The sequence below is a fragment of the Anomaloglossus baeobatrachus genome, chromosome 6 (genome assembly GCF_048569485.1).
Source record: "Anomaloglossus baeobatrachus isolate aAnoBae1 chromosome 6, aAnoBae1.hap1, whole genome shotgun sequence".
NCBI classification, from domain to species: domain Eukaryota; kingdom Metazoa; phylum Chordata; class Amphibia; order Anura; family Aromobatidae; genus Anomaloglossus; species Anomaloglossus baeobatrachus.
This window is the reverse complement of record NC_134358.1, coordinates 551301844-551324875: the sequence shown is the minus strand read 5'-3', so window position 1 is coordinate 551324875 and position 23032 is coordinate 551301844. Positions and strand designations below refer to the sequence as shown.

Below are 23032 nucleotides of genomic sequence, written 5' to 3'. Positions count from 1 at the left end.
CTGCGCAGACTCCCATCTGGTGGACGGGAGGAGACGCTGCACCTGCGCAGACTCCCATCTGGTGGACGGGAGGAGACGCTGCACCTGCGCAGACTCCCATCTGGTGGACGGGAGGAGACTCTGCAGCTGGATCATTGGCCCTATCACAGTGGAGACCCCTTTTAAGGAACAGAAGATGTTCATCTGGTGTGAGCCCAGAACTTGTCCACATACGTGATAGTTTTAGTAAATACAGGGGCTGAGGTCTGTTGTGAGGAGGGGAATGGAAGCTATATCATGTAAGGAGCAGGGCCGTCTCCTGCAGCACAGAGTATTTCAGAGCTGAGATTGTGCTGGTCTTGGATGCAATAACTTGTCTTCTTGGACCATTATATTATCATGGAGTTACGATTGGCACAAGGTTTAGACTTATTGGACGGATTCTTTGCTCATGACCCGTTGTGAAATATTTGTACTGGCAGCAAATCAACAGAAGGAAAGTGTACATGATGGACTCGCTTTCTTGTTCAGACTGGTGATCTGCGGCACAATATCTCACCGGGTCGCACAGAATTTATTTTCTAAGCCATGCCAGCAAACTGTTATCTTTGCCTGGAATGTGCTGTTTTTGTTAATTTCTCTCTCAAATGTCCCCATGAATAAACCCAGATTTTGAACTTTTTCTCCTTTAGTGTATGAAGATATTACATAAAACTTTTTTTTTTCTAGTTAAACTAAAAATCTATAGCTTTTTTTTTTTTTTTTTTTATTTTGAAAAACACTTTAAACACCTATCGTTTTGTGTATACAGCTCATCTGCAGACTTATGTGTTTCTGTGGTTACAGACCTACAAGTAAACCTCGTGTAGTCTGATCCTGCTGTTGTGTGTTTCTCCCGTCCATCTGATCCATCATTCTTTTACAAAATATAGACAAAAAAGACTGACGGCACTCCCAAAATGCAGTCTAAACACGTGCAAAACTGAACATGACATCTAATAACAAATAAAGACAGTTGCACTCTGAAATGCTAAAACATGCAAGCATTGAATGTAAAAATATAGGCATGTATTACTGCTTAAGGAAATCTAGGAAAAATTTAAATATTTAGCATACAAAAATGGCCATGTAGGAACCCGCTATTGGAGAAAAAAAAACACCTGTGGCTAATGGGGGAGTTTGGCACCTGTTCAGACTGCATGTTGGGAGTGCCGTTAGTCTAAAATTATAAAAATGAAGGCACTGACCTTGGTGAGTGCCTTCAGTCTTCTAATTTTATCTAGATATGTCTCTCTTTGAGCACCCCGGATGAGCATGGAAATTTGCCTGGTTACTGATGGTTTAATGGACATTGATTATATGGCAGAAGTGTAATAACATTTGGAGCAGTGACGTAGATTCTTCTCTGTTTGTGAAGTGCCATCAGTCTTTTTTGTCTATATCATGGAATCTTCTTACTGTGCACCCATTCCCCATTAGCCGCAGGTGATTTTATTCTCTATAGCAGGTTCCTACTTGCCAATAAACCTGGAGGTTTGTAACCCAGAGAAAGGCTTCAGTTCAGTGTAGGTATCCAGTATACGAGGTATGCCTTGATGCGGCTACTGGGCAGATATAGAAATGGCCATTTTTGTATGCTAAATATCTAATTTTTTTCCTTGATTTCCTTAACAGTAATGCATGTCTATATTCTTACATTCATTGTTTGCATGCTTTAGCATTTCAGAGTGTTCTTCTACAAAATATGTTTGGTATAAAACAAAAGAGGGGATTGGGGATTATAGCCCAGAATAAACACTAGATTTAAACAAGTATCTTGCAAAAAGTATAAAAAGTTTTATTTAAAATTTACATTATAGCAAGATATAAGTCAATACAACAATATTATTGTGCAAATAACATACAAATTTGAGGTATACAGGTGGAATCCTGACAAAAATATCACTAGGGTCCAGTATCCACCATGGGGATAAAATTCCAGGTCCAATAAAATCCCAGGTAATTACGGTAAATAGGGTAGACCACAGAGTATTGCTCAGCAATAACCCCAGCCATCAATATACATTATGGCTATATACAGAATAATGACCATACTCTGTGGGCTTCCATAGAAGTATATATAGGTATAGAAATACAGGGATGAACTTCTTTACTACCACAAGATTGGGACTGTAGGGCGTTTAACGCCAGCCGTATTCCATCCACAGTTAAATCCCAAGTCTAATCTAAAGCATATTGCTGGTAGTACACTTACCCATGCTGGGGTGGATGCTAGAGTGGAGAACGTGCCCCGACGCGCACGTTTCGTTAGCTTCCTTGGGGGGCCGTAGTGTCAAATATGTTTGGTATGCTGGAAAAAGGGAACAATTCTGGAAATGTCCCAGGATGTTCCATATTTTGAGTTTATTCTACTTTGCAACATGATTGAATTTTAATGTTTGAGCGATCAAGGAAAATGTAATACATCAGTCCTCTCTAGAATTTACACATCTAGAATTCAGCTCTAGCTACAATATTTGGGTAAAAGCATGTTTTATTTTAAATCAGTGATTAGGAAGAGCTTTTCTGTTGGCTTCACCGGCAGAAGAAGTTGGTGTCTGTGATCAGTGGGTGCCGGCTCCTGAGACCCTCATTGATCCCCAAACACCAGTGCGCAGTCTCTACTGGAGCGCACGCACATGGACATACTTCATGGACATTCAACACTGTGCATTCATTCCAGCAGGAGCTCTGCATTTTCGTGATTTGTGGGGGTTAAACTCCGGACTCCCACCAAATGCTGAATACATTTAGCTAATTATTTCTCCTTTATGTTTCTAGCCATCGAGTCCAGTTGTTCAGAGAGATCGATCCCATAGAGCTTCCGAATTGTCAGCTGATAAAGGGGATTGGTAAGTGGCTGCAAAATTCCAAATCACCTATAGCATGAGATTTACTGGTTAAAGGGAACCTGTCAGCAGAAATTTCCCCTAAAACCTAACAGATTCCCCCTCTGCAGCTCGTGGGCTGCATTCTAGAAAGGTCCCTGTTATTATTGTGCCCCCTTTCTGACCAAAAAAAAGAGTTTATAAAGAGGTACCTTTTTGGCTTCAGATTCTATAAATCAGACACGGGGGCGGGCAGCCTGATGGCCGTTATTCTGCCCCCTGGTCCTGTATGCCGCCCCCATCGCTGATTTCCATACTTTTGGACGCCGCCCACTGCTCCAGCCATCCCCGCGCATGCCCAGTGCCAGTCTCACGGGACTGAGCACTGTGACTGCTGGTGACGTGTGCGCAGGCAAGTGATTATGGGCGGGACTGTGACTGTTATCAGCAAGTACCCGGCCATAATCTCGTGAGCGCGCAAACCTCTCCAGCGTCACACTGTGCTCAGTGTAGATGCTAGACTGTATGGGCTGCTTCCAGGGATGACGTCCCTTTGTCACGTGATAGGGGCGTGTTCAAAATACTATCACGTGACAAAGGGATGTCATACCTGGAAGCAGCCCATACAGTCTAGCATCTACACTGAGCACAGTGTGACGCTGGAGAGGTTTGCGCGCTCACGAGATTATGGGCGGGTACTTGCTGATAACAGTCACAGTCCCGCCCATAATCACTTGCCTGCGCACACGTCACCAGCAGTCACAGTGCTCAGTCCCGTGAGACTGGCACTGGGCATGCGCGGGGATGGCTGGAGCAGTGGGCGGCGTCCAAAAGTATGGAAATTTTTTGGTCAGAAAGGGGGCCCAATAATAACAGGGACCTTTCTAGAATGCAGCCCACGAGCTGCAGAGGGGGAATCTGTTAGGTTTTAGGGGAAATTTTTGCTGACAGGTTCCCTTTAATGTATAGAGATGACCCTTTTATCTCCAGGTTTGCATTATTTGTGCACCTTGATAACTTTGAGGGGTTTTCCTCTGTTGGAGCCATTCTTTAAAGGAGAACCCACTTAAAAGAGCTGATCATGGCGGGTCCAGAAATCTATATTCCATATGGTCATCTTGTTTGAGATGCTGTTGTTTAGAGTTTTGCTTTATAGCAGCCACATGGACCATAGGAGACAATAGACTGGAATGTTCATTGACTTTAGTGGGCATGCTCTGTTGTCTGTGCAGAAGTCATTGCGCAGGGAGGAGGGGAATGATCTGTGATGACTGCTAAGAAGTGATCGCTATAAATTTTTTTTTTTTTTTATGTTTTGCATGTTACTTTAAGGGTATGTGCGCACGTTGCTTTTTACCTGCTTTGTTGCTGCTTTTTCTTCTGCGCTGTTTAATGCCAAAATGGATGTGTTCTTCTATTCAAGCATAGTCTATGGGAATTTGGGTTTCTTGTTCACACTATGTTGTTCAAAATGCTGCCTTTTTGTGGCAGAACTTTGGTCAAAAACTCAGCTTTGCAGTGCAAAACCCAAATGGCAAAAACAATTGACATGTTGCTTCTTTGAAAAGCTGAGTTTTTGACCAAAGTTCTGCCACAAAAAGGCAGCATTTTGAACAACATAGTGTGAACAAGAAACCCAAATTCCCATAGACTTTGCTTGAATAGAAGAACACATCCATTTTGGCATTAAACAGCGCAGAAGAAAAAGCAGCAAAAAAGCAGGTAAAAAGCAACGTGCGCACATACCCTAAGGAGGTGGATTGACAATCTCGTTCCTCCCTGAACACACAAACCGCACTGATGTAATGTTAATACCATGATTCTTTGTATATATTGTATTGTGTGAACTGTAAGGTAATGTTTATAGGTGTAATCCATGATTAATACATGATGAATAGGGTATAGCAATGTTACACGTATTATGTAAGATGCTTGGTAAGGAAGTTCTGGCCAGAAACTGACTGTAAGGTAAGTAAATGGGAGGAGCTAGTCTACAGAGTCAGAGACAGTTTCTGTCTAGAACATCAGACAGGGCCCTACTAGTGACTACTATGGATGTGCAAGTCAGGCAGGTTGTCAAGGCCGCATGTAGTGGGTGACTCAAACCAACCACAACATTGAGACCAGAGTGAAATAGCGTGATCTTGTGAAGTGACTAGCGTCGGACAGATCAACTGGAGACCAAACCTGACGAATGGCTCTATACTGAAGGAGCCAGAGTATGGACGAATGTCCAGGCTTCTTTGCCGTCAAAGTATAGGGTTATAATCACTGGTGTGTGACGGTTTTCGACTTTCCCAGGTGGGGCCCTTTGTAGAGACTGCGATATTGTGAAGTGACTGTAGCATTGGACAGAACAACCGGAGGGCTAGAGACCGACCCTTGGACGAGTAAGGACAAATGACTAGGCCTCTTAGCCATCAGGGTATGAGATTATCATCACTGGCCTGTGACGGTGTCCGACTTTCCTGAGCGGGACCCTTTCTAGCTACTGTGAGCCAAAGGCTCTTCGCTGGCTCTGTGGCGAACCCCCTACCCCCTCTCCTATAAGGAGAAGTGTCTGGGAGCTGTAGTGGAGAGCACAGGGCAGGCAGTAGTCGTGGTAGCAGGGAATGACAGGCTGTCCTATCATTAACCCGTCGCCGCACCACACACACTAGGACTCCGTATCCGTCCCAGGCGACACCACATTCACATGCTCAGGAAATAAAGTCCAGTAACAATCTTTTTTCTTGAAAACAAACAACTTTATTTTCCTCTGTCTTCAGCAACATCTCGGTCCGCGCTTCGCCGACATCGGTACTCTTTCCATAGGGGTACCTTATGTATTCTCTCATATAATTTTTCAGCAGTCCGTATCTCTGGCACCTGGGTGCTTTCTGTCACCACTAGGCCTCTACTTCGTTCACTACACCTCACTCTGGCACGAACCGGGTCATGAATTCCACTGGGCCCATTCACCCAACCCACAGGGGATGCTATCACATAAGAAGGACCGCAACCGACAGGGCTCTCCATCTATGCCCAGGCCATCCCGTCATACCTTTCCATGAGGGAGGAATTCTTTGAGTTTTAGCCAGTAGATACCGATGCCAGGCCCCCGAACGTCCGACTATACCCCTCTCCTTGGGGGGTGCGGTTCTCCGGTTCTCTAAACCGGACAGGAATCCCGCATGCCACAGTCTCAGGGGTTACCCATAGGGTTAGAATTTTCTTCTTGGGGGTTCTCACTAACACATCTTCCCGGGACTCTCCTGTCCCCACCCCATTGTCTCTCCGTTATATACCCCTATCCTCCTACTACTACTCTCTCCCTGCCTACCCAGGTTCCAGGAGTACTGTTCTGCAACACTGCCACCTGGTGGACAAATCACACAAGCTAAGCATCTACAATTACAATTATATTGTACAGCTTCTACACATGACATTAGTGTGCCGGGTACAGAAGCAGGGGTGGGCCTACCCCTTAACCCCCCTACAGAGCCATAGTGACCCGAACACACCACACACACACACACACACACACACATATATACATACGTGGCACCCTGTGCCTAGTCGCCGCAAATAATATCTACATGTGTGTTTAGCATACCTGATTATTTAGCGCTACATTGTCTACTATTGAAATAAAACCTAACTTTTGCCTCTTTATTCCATGATTTCTCTTGCAGAATATGGCTCTGAAGACATCGCGATTCTTCCCAACGGTCTGGCCTTCATCAGCTCTGTAAGTACACAGGATCATCTGGGAAAATTTAAGGGTTTATCCAGGATTAAAAAAAAATGGTCAATTTTCTTCCAAAAACAGCGCCACTCTTTTATATGGGTTGAGTCTGGTATTGCAGGTCAGTTCAACCCCTTTAACAGTAAAATAAATGTTCTGCAACACAACAATGTAGTCTGGTCTGGATTCTCTGGTTAATAATGGAGGGTCTCTATTTAGGGTCCGGAATATTACAAGGTGACCCTTTCTATTCTGATATTCACCCTGTAAATAACTAATAATTTTTCTAACACTAGTATGAGCTCCTCCAAGTTCTCACTTTCTTGCTGTTAACTGATCTTCAGTTTCTAACACCAGAAGTTAATGCACTACATTAGGCACTCTAGGATCTGAGTCACATCAAGAGCTGCATTCCGAATTCTGCTCTGGAATTTTTGGAATCTCAGCACTTATTTAATAGTAGCCATGGATGACTTAGCTGGGGTCACTTTAGTTCAGTGCTCCTTTTTGTACCAGTTGGGGTCCTTGGCAGTAAGTGAAGATTGGACCACCCACCCCCTACTCATTATTTTTAGACAACTTTATAATGATAAAATCCATAGACACTTCCAACTTCTTTGCTGATAACTTAATACTGCCATACAGTGCCAAATAATACTTCTGTGCAATGCTGCTATTTCTAATGGTGTCCAAAGAATATTGCCAAAGAATACCTAAATAATACTTTCATACAGTATCCAGATAGTTGCTCACATAGTAGTGCCATAAAATGCCAAATAATACTTCTGTATAATATGCACCACGTAATACCGTTTTAGTTTCAAAATAATACCGATCTATAATGTCTAAATGCCTAGATATAGTATCCAAATAATACCTACATGTAGTGCTCACGTAACAATGACATACAGTGCAAATAATATGGCCATATAATGCTTAAATAATACAGTAATAATACAGAATCCCAAATGTTATATAATGCCACTATTCAGTCCCAACCACTTTAAAAATAAATATATAGGGTTCAAAGAATGGCATTATAAAGTGCCTATATATTAAAGGTATAAAAGTGACCCGGAGCCACAGAGGGCTACAAGCCCTAATCCCGTGACATCTTGGTTTCCACGCATGAAACTCTGCCCGTGTGAGTCCATTTTTACATATTCATATCTTGATTTGATGATTTTCTCTTTTCACTATATATTTTATCCAGTACTTACAACACTATACAAGATGCTGCTCTCCTTCTCATGCTGCTCCATTGAAACAGTGAATGAAAACCTGCAGCTGCATCCCCCTCCTCTCCCTCCTCCATGTCTACCATACATTATTTGTAAACTAGATGGTTGTTTTTTGGTGACTAAGGAGGTTTGTGAAGTTTTGCAGAAAATCGCTGGGTAGAAAAATAGGGATTACCAGCAGCTAGGGGGTATCCCTAAACTCGGGAACCTGTTCATGTTCAGTAGTGGGGGGAGCCCCATCTGCAAGACTTCATCCTTGTGACCCCCCCCCCCCCCCCATGGCTATCTCTCTGTAATTTAACCTTGGGAATAACCATTTAAGAGTATATATATCCTATAAGTGATGACTTATTGCCAAGATATGCCATCACTTTGTTTTGTAAGGGACTAGCCAATTCCTAAAATGAATAATTGAATCTAAGCCATGGAAAGTCAGGTTTTCCTTGCATGGTGGCGCTAGGCAGGGAGGATCAGAGGTAGGAGCAACGAAACAAGAGATTGAGGCGCAGACATGCACAGATCTGTTTTGCTGCTTTCTAGTAGGTGTTTTATCTCAGTCAGTGCTGGATTCACAGCTACACTGCTCAGTACTGCTGTATAATGTCCTTCAAGATGCTGTTGCTTCTGATCATGTGGCATGGTGGCGCTAGGCAGGGAGGATCAGAGATAGGAGCAACGAAACAAGAGATGGAGGCGCAGACATACTAGAAAGCAGCAACACAAATCTGTGCGTGTCTGCGCCTCCATCTCTTGTTTCGTTGCTTCCAACTCTGATCCTCCCTGCCTAGCGCCACCATGCCACATGATCAGAAGCAACAGCAGCCTGAAGGACATTATACAGCAGTACTGAGCGGTGTAGCTGTGAATCCAGCATTCACTGAGAAAAAAACACTTACTAGAAAGCAGCAACACAAATCTGTGCAACTGTTTTATCCCAGTGAGTGCTGGATTCACAGCCACACCGCTCAGTACTGCTGTACAATGTCCTTCAGGCTGCTGTTGCTTCTGATCATGTGGCATGGTGGCACTAGGCAGGGAGGATCAGAGATAGGAGCAACGAAACAATAGATGGAGGCGCAGACATGCACATATTTGTGTTGCTGTGCTGCTTTCTAGTAAGTGTTTTATCTCAGCCAGTGCTGGATTCACAGCTACACCGCTCAGTACTGCTGTATAATGTCCTTCTAGATGCTGTTGCTTCTGAGCATATGCTACTTAGAGGCAGGAGACCCACATGTCTGTGTTTGCTGTGTATGGGACACATAAATAGCAGTCAGTCTTTACCCACTAGCTCAGAGTGGACTGAAAATGAGATAGGGACATATGATGGTAAAGAAAAGCGTTGACCCTCCTGTTCACACACAATAGTTGTTTTTTTTTTTTATTCTGAATATTGAATCTTTCCTATTATCCGTTGTATGTACTTCAAGGGTCTGAAATATCCAGGAATTTTCAGCTTCGCCCCTGAAAGACCTGGAGAAATTTTCCTTCTGAACCTGAATGATGAGCAGCTCCGTCCATCCACTCTGCGGATCAGTAAAGGGTTCGACATGTCCACGTTTAGCCCTCATGGAATCAGCACTTATATTAACGAGGAGGGTAAGGTCCCTATAGAGGCAGATTACTGGAATGTGTGTTATAACCGGGAATGCTGGGAGATTTCTGCTCTGAAGCTTGTAGAATGGTGAATGCAGCACTTTTTTTGCAGGTTCATTCTTTATGTAAACTGGCGTGTGCACATCCGGTGCCGTTCCTCGCCCTTTATGACATGTTTGACCTCCATTTCACACTGTCGGCTGGTATTGTTGTGGAACGTGTAAAGCCTGTTCCCTTCATAAAAACAACAAAATCCTTCATAGAGCCGGAGGATAAAGCAAAATAAACAGCGCGGAGAGTTATTAGCTGTAAAACCGCAGGCGTTATTGACATTAGCTCCGGCCAACACTCTGCAGAACATGGGCTCAGGTTTACTGATTGTCCTCCTTTTGGTATAGCAGTGATATGTGAGCACTAGATGTAAGTATTATTTGTACACTGTATGGTGGTATTATCCAGGCATTGTATGGCAGTATTATTTAGGCACTAAATTGGACAAGGTCGTTTTATACAAAAGAATCATTGTGGCCCCGAATGGCTTTATGTGAACACCACATGTAAGTATTGTGTGGATACTACGTTATATTGTGGTATTAGTTAGTCATTCTATGGCAGTATTATTTAGTCAAAGAATGCTGGTTTTGGGGGGTGTTATACAGTATTAATTTGCATGACAGTGTAAACAATAAATGTATTTATTCTTTAATTAGTATGCATTGCTTATATAGTGCCATCATATTCAGCAGCACTTAACAGAAGTTATCATCACTGTGCACACTGGGGCTCAAAAAGTTCCCTCTCAGTTTGTCATTGGTTACGTGCAAGTAATATGTGGATACTGACTAGTAGTATGTTGTGGGTGTTTTACAGAAGTATTATGTGGTATAGTATGGCAGTGTTATGTCATCACTGTATGTCTGTATTATTTCTCAGTCGCTTCATTGGAGGACACAGGAACCATGGATTAATATAATGCCACTTGTAACACTCACAGGTGTGAGCAGGAGTGGACCTATAGGGCCACAGAGCCCGGGCTTACCCAGATGTGCGAGGGGTGTAACTAAGCGCCTACCAGGTATTCACCAGGGCCCCTAATGGTGAGTTTAGACTTAAGGGTACTTTACACGCTGCGACATCGCTAGCGATCTCATTAGTGATGGGAAATTCTAGATCGCAAGGGCGACCTTTCGAGATCGCACATGCGTAAAATGATTTATGTGCGATCTCGAGAGGTCGCACTTGCGATCTAGGATTTCACATCGCTAATGAGATCGCTAGCGATGTCGTAGCGTGTAAAGTACCCTTTAGGCTGCTTTCACACATCCGTTTTTTGCTGTGCAGCACAATCCGGCGCTTTGCGGGAAAACCGCATCCGATTTTTATTTTGCCGCTGGGTGCGGTTTTTCCACATAGACTTTTATTAACGCCGGATTGTGCCGCATGGCCTTGCGTTGCGTCCGTTTTTTGCCGAATGCGGCATATTTAGCCCATGCGACGGTCGGATGAAACGTTCAAGTGAACTTTTTTGTCTCCGGCAAAAAAAACGCATCGCGCCGGATCCATGCGGCGCAATTTACAATGCAAGCCTTTGGACACCAGATGCGGCGTCCTGCGGCAAAAACCGCATGCGGCCGCCTGATGCGTTTGTTTGCACTGCGCATACTCCGTATCAAGCCGCATCCATCAAAAAACGGACGGGCTGCATGGAAAAACGTATGCAACGGATCCGTTTTTTTCGCCGCATCTATTGCATAGGTTTTTGAGCCGGATTTAGCTGCACTGCAAAAAACGGATGTGTGAAAGCAGCCTTCGCAGCCGGTAGACGCCAGGTGCCACTGCCAGGGCAGTCCCCGGGTCTACAGCAGCTGCGCAGAGCATGTGTAAAAGAGGATGGGATTCAGTACACAGTATTATTTAGTTACCGTTGGTGGCATTATTTAGAGATATTCTAGTTCAGAGCAAAAGTAATACTACCATACTACAGAATTGTACATTGTACAGAAGAGTTATTTAGTATTGAGTGGCAGCGGATGTTTTTTTTGTAAGTGCAGATATTTCCAGCTATAACTGTATAAACCTAGTTACCGAAAAACAAATATCCATAGTGCGAATCCTATGTACAGCAGCCCAGAGTTCTGCTCCTTACACCTTTGTGCAATGAGAAAAAATTGAGCTCCAACCTAAATATTCAGCCTTACTGGGAGGGGGATTGTTACTTTTTGAGGTCTCTTAATCGCCCCCCTCTATTTTCAGATGACTCGGTCTACCTCTTGGTGGTGAATCATCCCCATTACAAGTCTACTGTGGAGATCTTCAAGTTTGCGGAGGAGGAAAATGTTCTTGTACACCAGAAAACCATTAAACACTCAGCGCTGCACAAGTACGGGAGAAAAAATACATTCTAATAACAATGTTTTCTGTGTTAAGTCGTTAAAAAGCAGCGATCGGCGCTTAGCTCAGGTCACTGCTGTTAGAGGCAATGCAATGCTGACTGTTTAACACAGCCACGTCCTGCCCCATATGGAGAGGTGTCGTCTCCATGTACCTTGATGGTAATAGGCTACATGCGCACGGCGCTTTTTTTGGGGGGGGTTTTTTGCTGTTTTTTGGTGCAGGTTTGTCAGAAAGTTCTCTTTTGACTTCCTAGGAAAATGTATGAGAATTCAGATTTCCTGTGCGCATGTTGTAGTTTTTTTGTCTGCAGTTTATTTCTGATAAATGTCTGAAAAATAAACTGCAGCATGTTCTATCTTTTTGCATTTTTTTGTCCCTGCATTTCTCACTAGTGATGGGAGAGGATTCGCAAATCAATCCCCCGTTTCCCCCACGTACCTGCGTCTGTGATTGGTTGCAGTCAGACATGCCCCCACACTGATTGACAGCATGTCTGATGCTTCCAGTCACAGACCCGGTCTGCAGGTCTATAGCATACAGCAAAAATAAATAAATAATAAAAATTATTGGTGTAGGGTTCCTCCATATTATTATACCCAGCACAGATAAAGCCACGGCTACAGGCAGCAGCCCCCAGCTGTGCGCTTATCTTGGCCGTGTATCAAAATAGAAGGAATTGCATGTGGCTTTTTTTTTTATTAAATTAAATTGTTTAAATTTAAAAAAAGGTGTGTGGATACCCCAATTTTAATACCCAGCCAAGATAAAGCGAGACATTTGGGGCTGGTATTCTTAGGCTGGGGAGACCCAGGCTTATTTGCCCCCCCCAGCCTAAAAATATCAGCCTGCAGCCACCCAGAATTGTTGCATCCATTAGATGCGACAACCCCAGCACTTTATCTGGCTTTTCCCGATTACATTGGTGCGGTGGCAATTGGGATAAAAAGGGGTTAATGTCAGTTCACAGCTAGCACTAAGCCCTAAGTTAGTCATAGGAGGTGTCAGCAAGACCACCCCCCCCCATTACTAATCTGTAAGTGAAAGGAAATAACCGCAAACACCGAAAAAATCCTTTATGTAAAACAAAATCCCAAAACACACTTTTTCACCTCTTTATTAACCCCTAAAACACCTCTGACGTAATCCACGCGAGGTGTCACGATGATTCCAGCTTTGCTACATCTGAATCACAGCTCGCGACCATGGTACATGACCGCACACTGTATATTCAGGCAGAGACTGAGCAGCGATCAGCGGTGACGTCACTCAGGTTAGCCACGACTCCACAGGTGGAGGTTCCCACACTTTCACCCATGACCACAGGTAACCTGACCTCAGGGGAACTCGATGAACTCCGGTGAGGTCACTGAAGTAACCTGAGGTCAGATTGCTTGTGGTCACAGGTGGAGGATCATGGGAGTCTCCAGCTGTAGCGTTGCAGCTAACGTAAGTGACGTCACCGCTGACCGCTGTTAATAGGAAAAAAAGGCTTGCACACTAGGATGTTTTTTTTTCCGAGTGCAAGTGTATGAGTGAAACCCCTAAATCATATCCCGTAGAGATACACTGCACACACTTTGACTTTGATTTGCAAGTGAAGGAATTTTATTTATAAAGGAAAAATCATAAATTTTAACACAACAAATTCCTATGCTTCAGCTCAAGGAGCCTTGTTCACGAGGCCGCTGATAATGCTGATCTCCTGGAGGTGTAAGGGTTTTAGAGGTAATGAGGGTTCCTTTGTATGATGAGCACTCTTGTGCCTGTACCATCCTGCCTGCCTGCCTGCGGTTCCTATTTTGATATACAACAAAGAGAAGCGCACGGCTGGGGGCTGCAGCCTGTAGCCGTGGCTTTATCTGTGCTGGTATCATAATATGGGGGGACCCTATGCCAATTTTTAATTTATTTTTACTGTACGCTATAGACACGCAGAAAGCGCCTGTGATTGGAAGTGTCAGACAGGCTGTCACAAAGTCTGGGGGCGCTGTCTGACTGCAACCAATCACAGACTCCGGTGGGTAGGGGAAGCAGTAAATATGCATGAGCCTAATGAGCGGCTCCGGAAGAAGAATGAGCGGCCACGGTAGCAGTTGCAGCCACAAGTATAGCGCGCTTGCTTTATTTTCTTTTTCTTTAATTTTACTTTATTTTTTCTTAATTCCCGAGTACCCGATAAGGATCAATACCCGTATTTCCCTGAGAATTCTGTCCCGAGCCCGGCTCTCGGGTGCCTTTGACCCTGCGGGGGTTAGATTTAACTGTGCAGGCCACCCATCACTATTTTTCACAAAACTACTCATGAAATCAGAATTGCCAAAAACGCAGCATCATTACAAGTGTTATATATAGATATATATATATATAATATATATATATATATATATATATATATATATATATATATATATATATACACACATGCACACAGCACAGACCAAAAGTTTGGACGCATCTTCTCATTCAAAGAGTTTTCTTTATTTTCATGACTCTGAATATTGTAGATTCACATTGAAGACATCAAAACTATGAATTACCACATGTGGAATGCAATACTTAACAAAAAAGTGTGAAGCAACTGATATGTCTCATATTCTAGGTTCTTCAAAGTAGCCACCTTTTGCTTTGATTACTGCTTTGCACACTCTGTCATTCTCTTGATGAGCTTCAAGAGGTAGTCACCGGAAATGGTTTTCACTTCACAGGTGAGCCCTGTCAGGTTTAATACGTGGGATTTCTTGCCTTATAAATGGGGTTGGGACCAGTAAAGAAAAACGAGTGGCCATCATTACTTTAAGAAATGAAGCTCAGTGAGTCCGAAAAATTGGGAAAACTTTGAAAGTGTCCCCAAGTGCATGGCAAAAACCATCAAATGCTACAAAGAAACTGGCTCACATGAGGACCACCCCAGGAAAGGCAGACCAACAGTCACCTCTGCTGCGGAGGATAAGTTTATCCGAGTCACCAGCCTCAGAAATCGCAGGTTAACAGCAGCTCAGATTAGAGACCAGGTCAATGCCTCACAGAGTTCTAGCAGCAGACACATCTCTAGAACAACTGTTAAGAGGAGACTTTGTGCAGCAGGCCTACAGGGTAAAATAGCTGCTAAGAAACCCCTGCTAAGGACAGACAACAAGCAGAAGAGACTTGTTTGGGCTAAAGAACACAAGGCATGGACATTAGACCAGTGGAAATCTGTGCTTTGGTCTGATGAGTCCAAATTTGAGATCTTTGGATCCAACCACCGTGTCTTTGTGCGACGCAGAAAAGGTGAACGGATGGACTCTACATGCCTGGTTCCCACCGTGAAGCATAGAGGAGGAGGTGTGATGGTGTGGGGGTGCTGTTGGGGATTTATTCAAAATTGAAGGCATACAGAACCAGCATGGCTACCACAGCATCTTGCAGCGGCATGCTATTCTATCCGGTTTGCGTTTAGTTGGACCATCACTTATTTTTCAACAGGGCAATGACACCAAACACTCCTCCAGGCTGTGTAAGGGCTATTTGACTAAGACGTAGAGTGATGGGGTGCTACGCCAGATGACCTGGCCTCCACAGTCACCAGACCTGAACCCAATCAAGATGGTTTGGGGTGAGCTGGACTGCAGAGTGAAGGCAAAATGGCCAACAAGTGCTAAGCATCTCTGGGAACTCCTTCAAGACTGTTGGAAAACCATTTCCAGTGACTACCTCTTGAAGCTCATCAAGAGAATGCCAAGAGTGTGCAAAGCAGTAATCAAAGCAAAAGGTGGCTACTGTGAAGAACCTAGAATATAAGACATATTTTCAGTTGTTTCACACTTTTTTAAGTATTTCATTCCACATGTTTTAATTCATAGTTTTGATGCCTTCAATGTGAATCTACAATTTTCAGAGTCATGAAAATAAAGAAAACTCTTTGAATTAGAAGGTGTGTCCAAACTTTTTGTCTGTACTGTATATATTTCCAGGCTCTCTTGGACAAGGTGCAGTTTTTGGTGCAGTTTTGATGTCTCAAAGGTGCAGTTTTTTTGTGACAACAAAACTGCATCATGCGCATGTAGCCTTAGGGTGCATGGACAGCTATAGAAGTAACAAAGTTGAGATCATCACATGCTCAGACTGATGCACTTTTGCTATTTTATGTCTTCCAGCGTCAATAATATTGTTGCAGTTGGACCAGAGAGCTTTTATGCCACTAATGATTATTACTTCTCGGACTTCATCATGAGACATGTGGAACTGGTGTTCGGATTGACCTGGTCTAACGTGGTGTATTACAGTCCGGGAGAGGTCCGAGAGGTCGCTGCCGGATTCTACAGCGCCAATGGGATCGCCATGTCAACTGACCAAAAGTATGCTCCTGATTACTGTAAATCAACCATTTGTCTATAGCGCCCCCCATAATAGCAGTCTTGAACACCCTCATACATAGATGTTTGAAAGTTGTTGAACCTGTCAGAATTTTCCATATTTCTGCATCATTTTGTCTCAAAACTGCATGAGACTTTCACATTATTTCAAGTCGTGAAATTAGATGAAGTGTGTGAACTTTTTAGGGTTGGAAGATAACGGACGAAGGTGAAATCAGTCTGGTGTCTTCAATCAATGGGATGACAATCAGGCGTGAGTGGGCCACCTGTTTTATTTAAAGAACAGGGATCTATTCAAGTCTGATCTTCACAGCAACATGTGTATGGAAGCATGGCAGGGAACAAAGGAGATTTCTGAGGACTTTTTAGAAGACGTTATTTGTGACTATGAGGCTGGTAAAGGTTACAAAACCATCTCTAAAGAGTTCAGACACCACCAATCTACAATCAGACATATTGTGTAAAAGTGGAGAAAATTCAAGACCATTATTACCCTCTTCACTAGTGGAAAACAAATATCACTGCAAGAGTAAGGCCCATAATGGTCCATGAGTTCACAAAGGAACCCAAGGTAACATCTAAGCAACTAACGGCCTCTGTCACATTAACTAATGTTAATGTTCATAAGTCCAATTTCAAGTCATAAAGGGAACCAAATCAAGCAAAAATAAAAAATATTAGATATGTGATATTACTAATAAGACATATCTGAGTGTCAAAAGTATGTAAACCTTTAGAATTGGAAGGTAATGGAAGACAGTAAAATTAGAGTCTGGTTTCTTTAATCAATGGGATGACAATCAGGTGTGAGTGGGCGACCAGTTTGGGATCTATTAAAGTCTGATCTTCAGAACAACACAGCTATGGAAGCATGGAAGAGAACAAAGGAAATTTCTAAAGACCTAAGAAGAAGTTATATATGCCCATCAGGCTGGAAAAGGTTACAAAACCATCTCTAAAAGGTTTGGACACCACCAATCTACAATCAGACATATTGTGTAAAAGTGGAGAAATTTCAAGACCATTATTACCCTCTTCACTAATGGAAAACAAATATCACTGCAAGAGTAAGGTGTATATTGTTCCATGAGGTCACAAAGGAACCCAAGGTAACATCTAAGCAACTAAAGGCCTTTAACACATTAATGTTAATGTTCATGAGTCCACAATCAAGCGTACATTGAACAACAATTTCAAGTCGTAAAAGTAGATAGAGAACCAAATCAAGCAAAAAAAAAAAAATAAAATATTAGATATATGATCTTCCTAATATCCCATATCAGTGAGTGGCAAAAGTATGTGAACCTTTGCAATTGGAAGGCAATGAAAGATGGTGAAATTAGTCTGGTTTATTCAATCAATGGGATAACAATCAGGTGTGAGTGGGCGACCAGTTTGGGATCTATTAAAGTCTGATCTTCACAACAACACTGTTATGGAAACATTTCAGGGAACAAATTACATTTTTGAGGCCCTTTAGAAGAAGTTGTTTGTGCCCATCAGGCTGGAAAAGGTTACAAAACCATCTTTAAAGAGTTTGGACACCACCAATTCCCTATCAGGCATTTTGTGTAAAAATTGAGGAAATTCAAGACCGTTATCCTGTTCACTAGTGGAAAATAACTATCACTGCAAGAGTAAGGCATGTAATGGCCCATGAGGTCGCAAAGGAACCCAAAGTAACTAACTAAAGGCCTCTCTCACATTAATGTTAATGTTCATGAGTCCATTATCAAGTGTACATTGAACAACAATGATGCACAAGGCAGGATTACAAAAAAGATCATTGCTGTTATTCTGCAGTTTTAATAAGGCGTATAATGGTCTACGAGTTCACAAAGGAACTTAAGGTAACATCTAATCAACTAAAGGCCTTTTGCATTAACTGATGTTAATGTTCATGAGTCCACCTTCAGCAGCACACTAAACAATGGTACACAAGGCAGGACTACAAGAAGAAAGCCTCTGCTCTCCAAAAAAGAACATTGCTGTTATTCTGCAGTTTTAATAAGGCGTATAATGGTCTACGAGTTCACAAAGGCACTCAAGGTAACATCTAAACAACTAAAGGCCTAGAACACATTAACTAACTAATGTTAATGTTCATGAGTCCACCTTCAGGAGCACATTGAACAATGGTACACAAGGCAGGACAACAAGGAGAAAGCCACTGCTCTCCAAAAAGAACATTGCAGCTATACTGCAGTTTTCCAAAAATCGCCTGCATAATCCAGAAAGCTATTGGGACAATATTTTGTGTACAGACGAGACCACAAAAGTGTCCGGCTAAGAAACCCCCCTCCCCCACCACTGGATTACAGCATACAATTCTCATACTGTCTGTGACACATGGGGGTGGTAGTATTCCGGTTTGGATCTGTTTTACTGCATCTGGACCAGGATTGCTGCCATCAATGAGGGAACAATGAATTAGGAATATGCCAGCTTTAAAGGAACATGTCTGTCCTTGTGCTGAATCTCAGGGCCATGCATCAAGACCACGATCCAAAGTGCAAAATAGTTGTTTTAGGCCAAATTTAGGCAGGAGTATGGAAAATTCATAAGGTTTCGTAAACTTTTTAACATCACTATGTGCAACTGTAGCTTGGAAGTGTAGTCTTGAGCGTTTCGCTAATACAGCGGCATTGTCTTCTTGTAGGCACATCTATGTCGCTGATGTCACCGGTCACACCGTTAGTGTTTTTGAAAAGCATGAGAACTGGTCCCTGTCTCCAGTAAAGGTAATCCTGATTGTAAGGTGGGGGCTGATTCTCAGTGATTCATATCAGACAATGACCTCTTAGCTGACCCCTAAGCTACCCAGCCATCATGTCACCATAGAGTCATGAGAAGATTATTTGCTTATCTGCATTTTTTCCCATATCCTAAAGCATTGGGTCTACTGAATCTTTCTGAAGAATCCTTAAAATATAGAACTCTATTTTATTTTTATTTATTTTTAGCTTGCATGACATTGTTGTCACCACAAGGGGGAGCTCTCTGCTAATGACTGTAGACATCTCCCATTGATCTCCAAGCAGTAAGCGAATAAGCTATGTGGAGTCGTTGCAGAGAATTTGGAGCTATAAAGACATCTATCAATAAATTGGCACAAAAATGGGGACTAAAAATGGATGCGGTTATAGAAGATGTTCACCTTAAGACTAATAAAATAGTAGAGGTCAAGTAAAATCCTATATGGATCTATTATATATGGATGGAGTAATACTTTTTTTTTATTTTATACCAGGTGGTGCAGTTGGAGACCCTTCTGGATAACCTCTCCGTGGACCCTGTTACAGGAGATGTCTGGACAGGAGGTCATCCAAACGGCATTAAGATTTTCCATTACAATCCTAAAGATCTTCCCGGGTCAGAGGTCAGTGTAAATCCGAGTATAATAACTTATTAGAAATAATCCAATTCTTTCACCTAAACACTAAATGAGTAAGAAAGAAGAAAAAAAGGAATGTTGCCTTCTGTGAAAACCTCCTGTGTCAACATAAAAACTAGCCAGTGTACAAAAAAAAGAGAGGGAGGAGGGGGATGCAGCTGCAGGTTTCCTCTTTCTATGTGTGAGACTCATGCTCTGAAGGAGGAGAGATCTGATTGGCTCAGAGCACACAGCAAAGATCTTACATCAGACTGAAAAAATCTGTAGGTGGCTGATGTCCATTTTACAATTTTCTGAAGTGATGACCCAGACGTCATGTCTCTTACAGCTCTGGCAAAAATTAAGAGCCCACTGCAAAATTGTCAGTTTTTCTGATTTTTCTCTTTATATTTTCGAGTGAAATGTAAATTATTTTATTCTATAAACTACGGACGACATCTCCGAATTTCCAAGCAATAAATTTTGTATTTATTTTCTGAAAATAAGAAATTGTCAAAATAACAAAAAAATGCATTGCTTTCACGCCTCAAATAAAGCAAAGAAAACAAGTTCATAATCATTTAGAAACAACAATAATAATGTTTTATCTCAGGAAGATTCAGGAATAAAATTTTGTGGAATAACCATGATTTTTAATCCCAGCTTTCATGCGTCTTGGCTGCTTTCCACCAGTCTTCACACTGCTTTTGGGTGACCTTATGCCACTCCTGGTGCAAAAATGTAAGCAGTTCTTTTTTGTTTGATGACTTGTGACTATCCATCTTCCTCTTGATTACATTCCGGAGGTTTTCAATGGGGTTCAGGTCTGGAGATTGGGCTGGCCATGACAAGGTTTTAATGTCCTACATCCACACAATTATTGACCTAGCCGTGTAGCATGGTGCATTGTCCTGCTGGAAAAACTAGTCCTCAGAGTTGGGGAACATTTGCCTGAGCGGAAGGAAGCGGCTGTTTTTCCAGGATAACCTTGTATGCAGCTTGATTCTTATGTCCTTTGCAAGTTTAATCTGCCCAATTCCAGCCTTGCTGAAGCATCCCCAGATCATCACCGATCCTCCACCAAATTTCACAGTGAGTGCAAGACACTATGGCTTGTACGCCTCTCTAGGTCTCCGTCTAACCATTAGACGACCAGGTGTTGGGTAAAGCTGAAAATTAGACTCATCAGAGAAGATTACCTTACTCTAGAAATTGGGCACATTAAACTTTGCAAAGGACGTATGAATCAAGCCACATACAAGATTATCCTGGAAAAACAGTTGCTTCCTTCTGCTCAGGCAATGTTCCCCAACTGTGAGGACTGGTTTTTCCAGCAGGACAATGTGCAATGCCACACAGCTAAGTCATTCAATGTGTGGAAGAAGGACCACCACATCAAAACCCTGTCATTGCCAGCCCAATCTCCAGACCTGAACCTCATTGAAAACCTCTGGAAAGTAATCAAGAAGAAGATGGATAGTCACAAGCCATCAAACAAAGAAGAACTGCTTGAATTTTTACACCAGGAGTGGCATAAGGTCCCCCAAAAGCAGTGTGACAGACTGGTGGAAAGCAGCCAAGACGCATGAAAACCATGATTGTTAATCACAGCAATTCCACAAAATATTGATTTCTGAATCTTCCTGAGGTGTAAAACATTATTAGTATTCTTGTTTCTAAATGATGATGAACTTGTTTTCTTTGCATTATTTGAGGTATGAAAGCAATGTGCATTGTTTTTTGTTATTTTGACCATTTTTCATTTTCAGAAAAAAAATACAAAATTTATTGCTTCGAAATTCGGAGACGTCGTCAGTGATTTATAGAATAAAAGAGCAATTTACATTTTACTCATAAATATAAATATAAAGAGAAAAATCAGAAAAACTGACAATTTTGCAGCGGTCTCTTAATTTTTGCCAGAGCTGTATATGGCCCCAAAGTGGCATTAGAGGGGTTCTACATTTAGATATTCCGAGGGGTCTCTTGAGCATATGGAGATCACAAATTGACCTCAGTACTGGGAAGCTGAACGATCAGCCGTAACCTGGCACAATTTTATATTTTTACTTTTTTTTTTTTTGTGCTTTTTACCATTTTTTTCTTCTTGCAGATTGTCCGCATACAGAACATCCACTCAGACAACCCAACAGTGACCACCGTATACGCCAACAACGGCTCAGTCATACAAGGCTCAACCTGTGCGGCCGTGTATGAGAACAAACTTATCATGGGGACCGTATTCCACAAAGCTTTGTGCTGTCAGTTGTAACAATCTGAGAGTTCTGCTCCGGAGGCTGAAAAACCACGTTTGGCCAGATGGCATTTTATTGGTGTAAGTCATCAATATTTAAAGGGGTTGTCCATTTTTGCCAAGATCCATCTCCAACGCACGGGAATTGTCAGCCATCTGTTCTCTTTAAAGTGCAGGGGGCACTTACCCAACCCTATCTCTGACAACACTAAATTTCTATAATAGTGGTGTGGTAACCAACTGCCATTCTGTCTTAAAGGGGTTGTCCAGAATTATAAAAAAAAAAAAAACATGGTTGCTTTCTTGCACACACAGCACCGTACCTGTCCACAGTTTGTGAGACATAATGCAGCCTACCTCCATTGAGAATAATGCTTCTAAGGTGCAGTACCACAGACAAACTGTTTCCAATGTGGCGCTGTTTTAGTTTTCCTAAATTTGGATAATTCTATAACACAGATCCTCTTAATGAATCATTTCCATGGGGCACTCGGCTTTACTATAAATCCCTACTGACTTGGAAAAGTGTCTTCTAACAATATGCTAAGTCCAGATGTAGCAAGCATCATAATAAAGTCTCCTAATTCTCTTATTCTCCGCAAAGGGATGATTTCAGTTAATACATGGGGTTAACAGTTTGGACAATATTTTATATTTTATATCAAAATGTTGCACTCTTGTTTTTGTGTGTTGCACTACTTTTTTCTACCACTAGTTGGTGCTGTAAAATATTGCACTACGTGTCTGGATGATTGTGGGTTGTGCTTCTTGTTTCCTATGAAGACTAGAGCTTTCTTAGTAACAGCACAACAAGTGGTCAGTTGGGGTACTGCAGCAAAACTTATCGATTAGAAAATGCAATTATGTAATATATTAATGACTTGTGACTAATTATAAATATCTTGACAGATACGACAGCCACAGGAAGTCAGTGGTGACTTGGTGATTGACTTTTTTTTTCTTTTTTTTTTTAGAAAATATGGTCATAAATCACTGATGACGACTGTTTTGGGGTTTTTTTGTTTTGTTTTTTTACTTTTTATAGCTCTTTTTTTTTTTTTTTTTTTTTTTTCAGAATGTAATTTTTTTTCCCAAATGGAATCAAAATAAAGTTTGTAATTTTGTGGATAAATGTGTTTTCCAATAAAGTTTTATTTTGATCATCTCGTCTGTTCCTTCAGTTACGTGTTACTTAAATCGATCAAATTATTTTTTTATTTTTTCCATAGACTGTAAAAGCCTGAGG

The 23032-nt window shown here is 42.1% G+C and overlaps 1 protein-coding gene across 1 annotated transcript in view; it reads left to right on the top strand.

Annotated features, from left to right (window-relative positions):
- The window catches only part of LOC142244603 (serum paraoxonase/arylesterase 2-like), a 28301-nt gene extending 5544 nt beyond the window's left edge, over window positions 1-22757 (top strand). Inside the window, exons 2-9 of the mRNA XM_075316859.1 lie at window positions 2800-2870; window positions 6521-6576; window positions 9245-9413; window positions 11664-11790; window positions 15941-16141; window positions 18819-18900; window positions 19410-19538; window positions 21646-22757. Coding sequence (XP_075172974.1) covers window positions 2800-2870; window positions 6521-6576; window positions 9245-9413; window positions 11664-11790; window positions 15941-16141; window positions 18819-18900; window positions 19410-19538; window positions 21646-21804 — 994 coding nt within the window. The 3' untranslated portion in view covers window positions 21805-22757. The remainder of the gene's footprint in view (window positions 1-2799; window positions 2871-6520; window positions 6577-9244; window positions 9414-11663; window positions 11791-15940; window positions 16142-18818; window positions 18901-19409; window positions 19539-21645) is intronic.
- The last annotated feature ends 275 nt before the right edge of the window (window positions 22758-23032 follow it).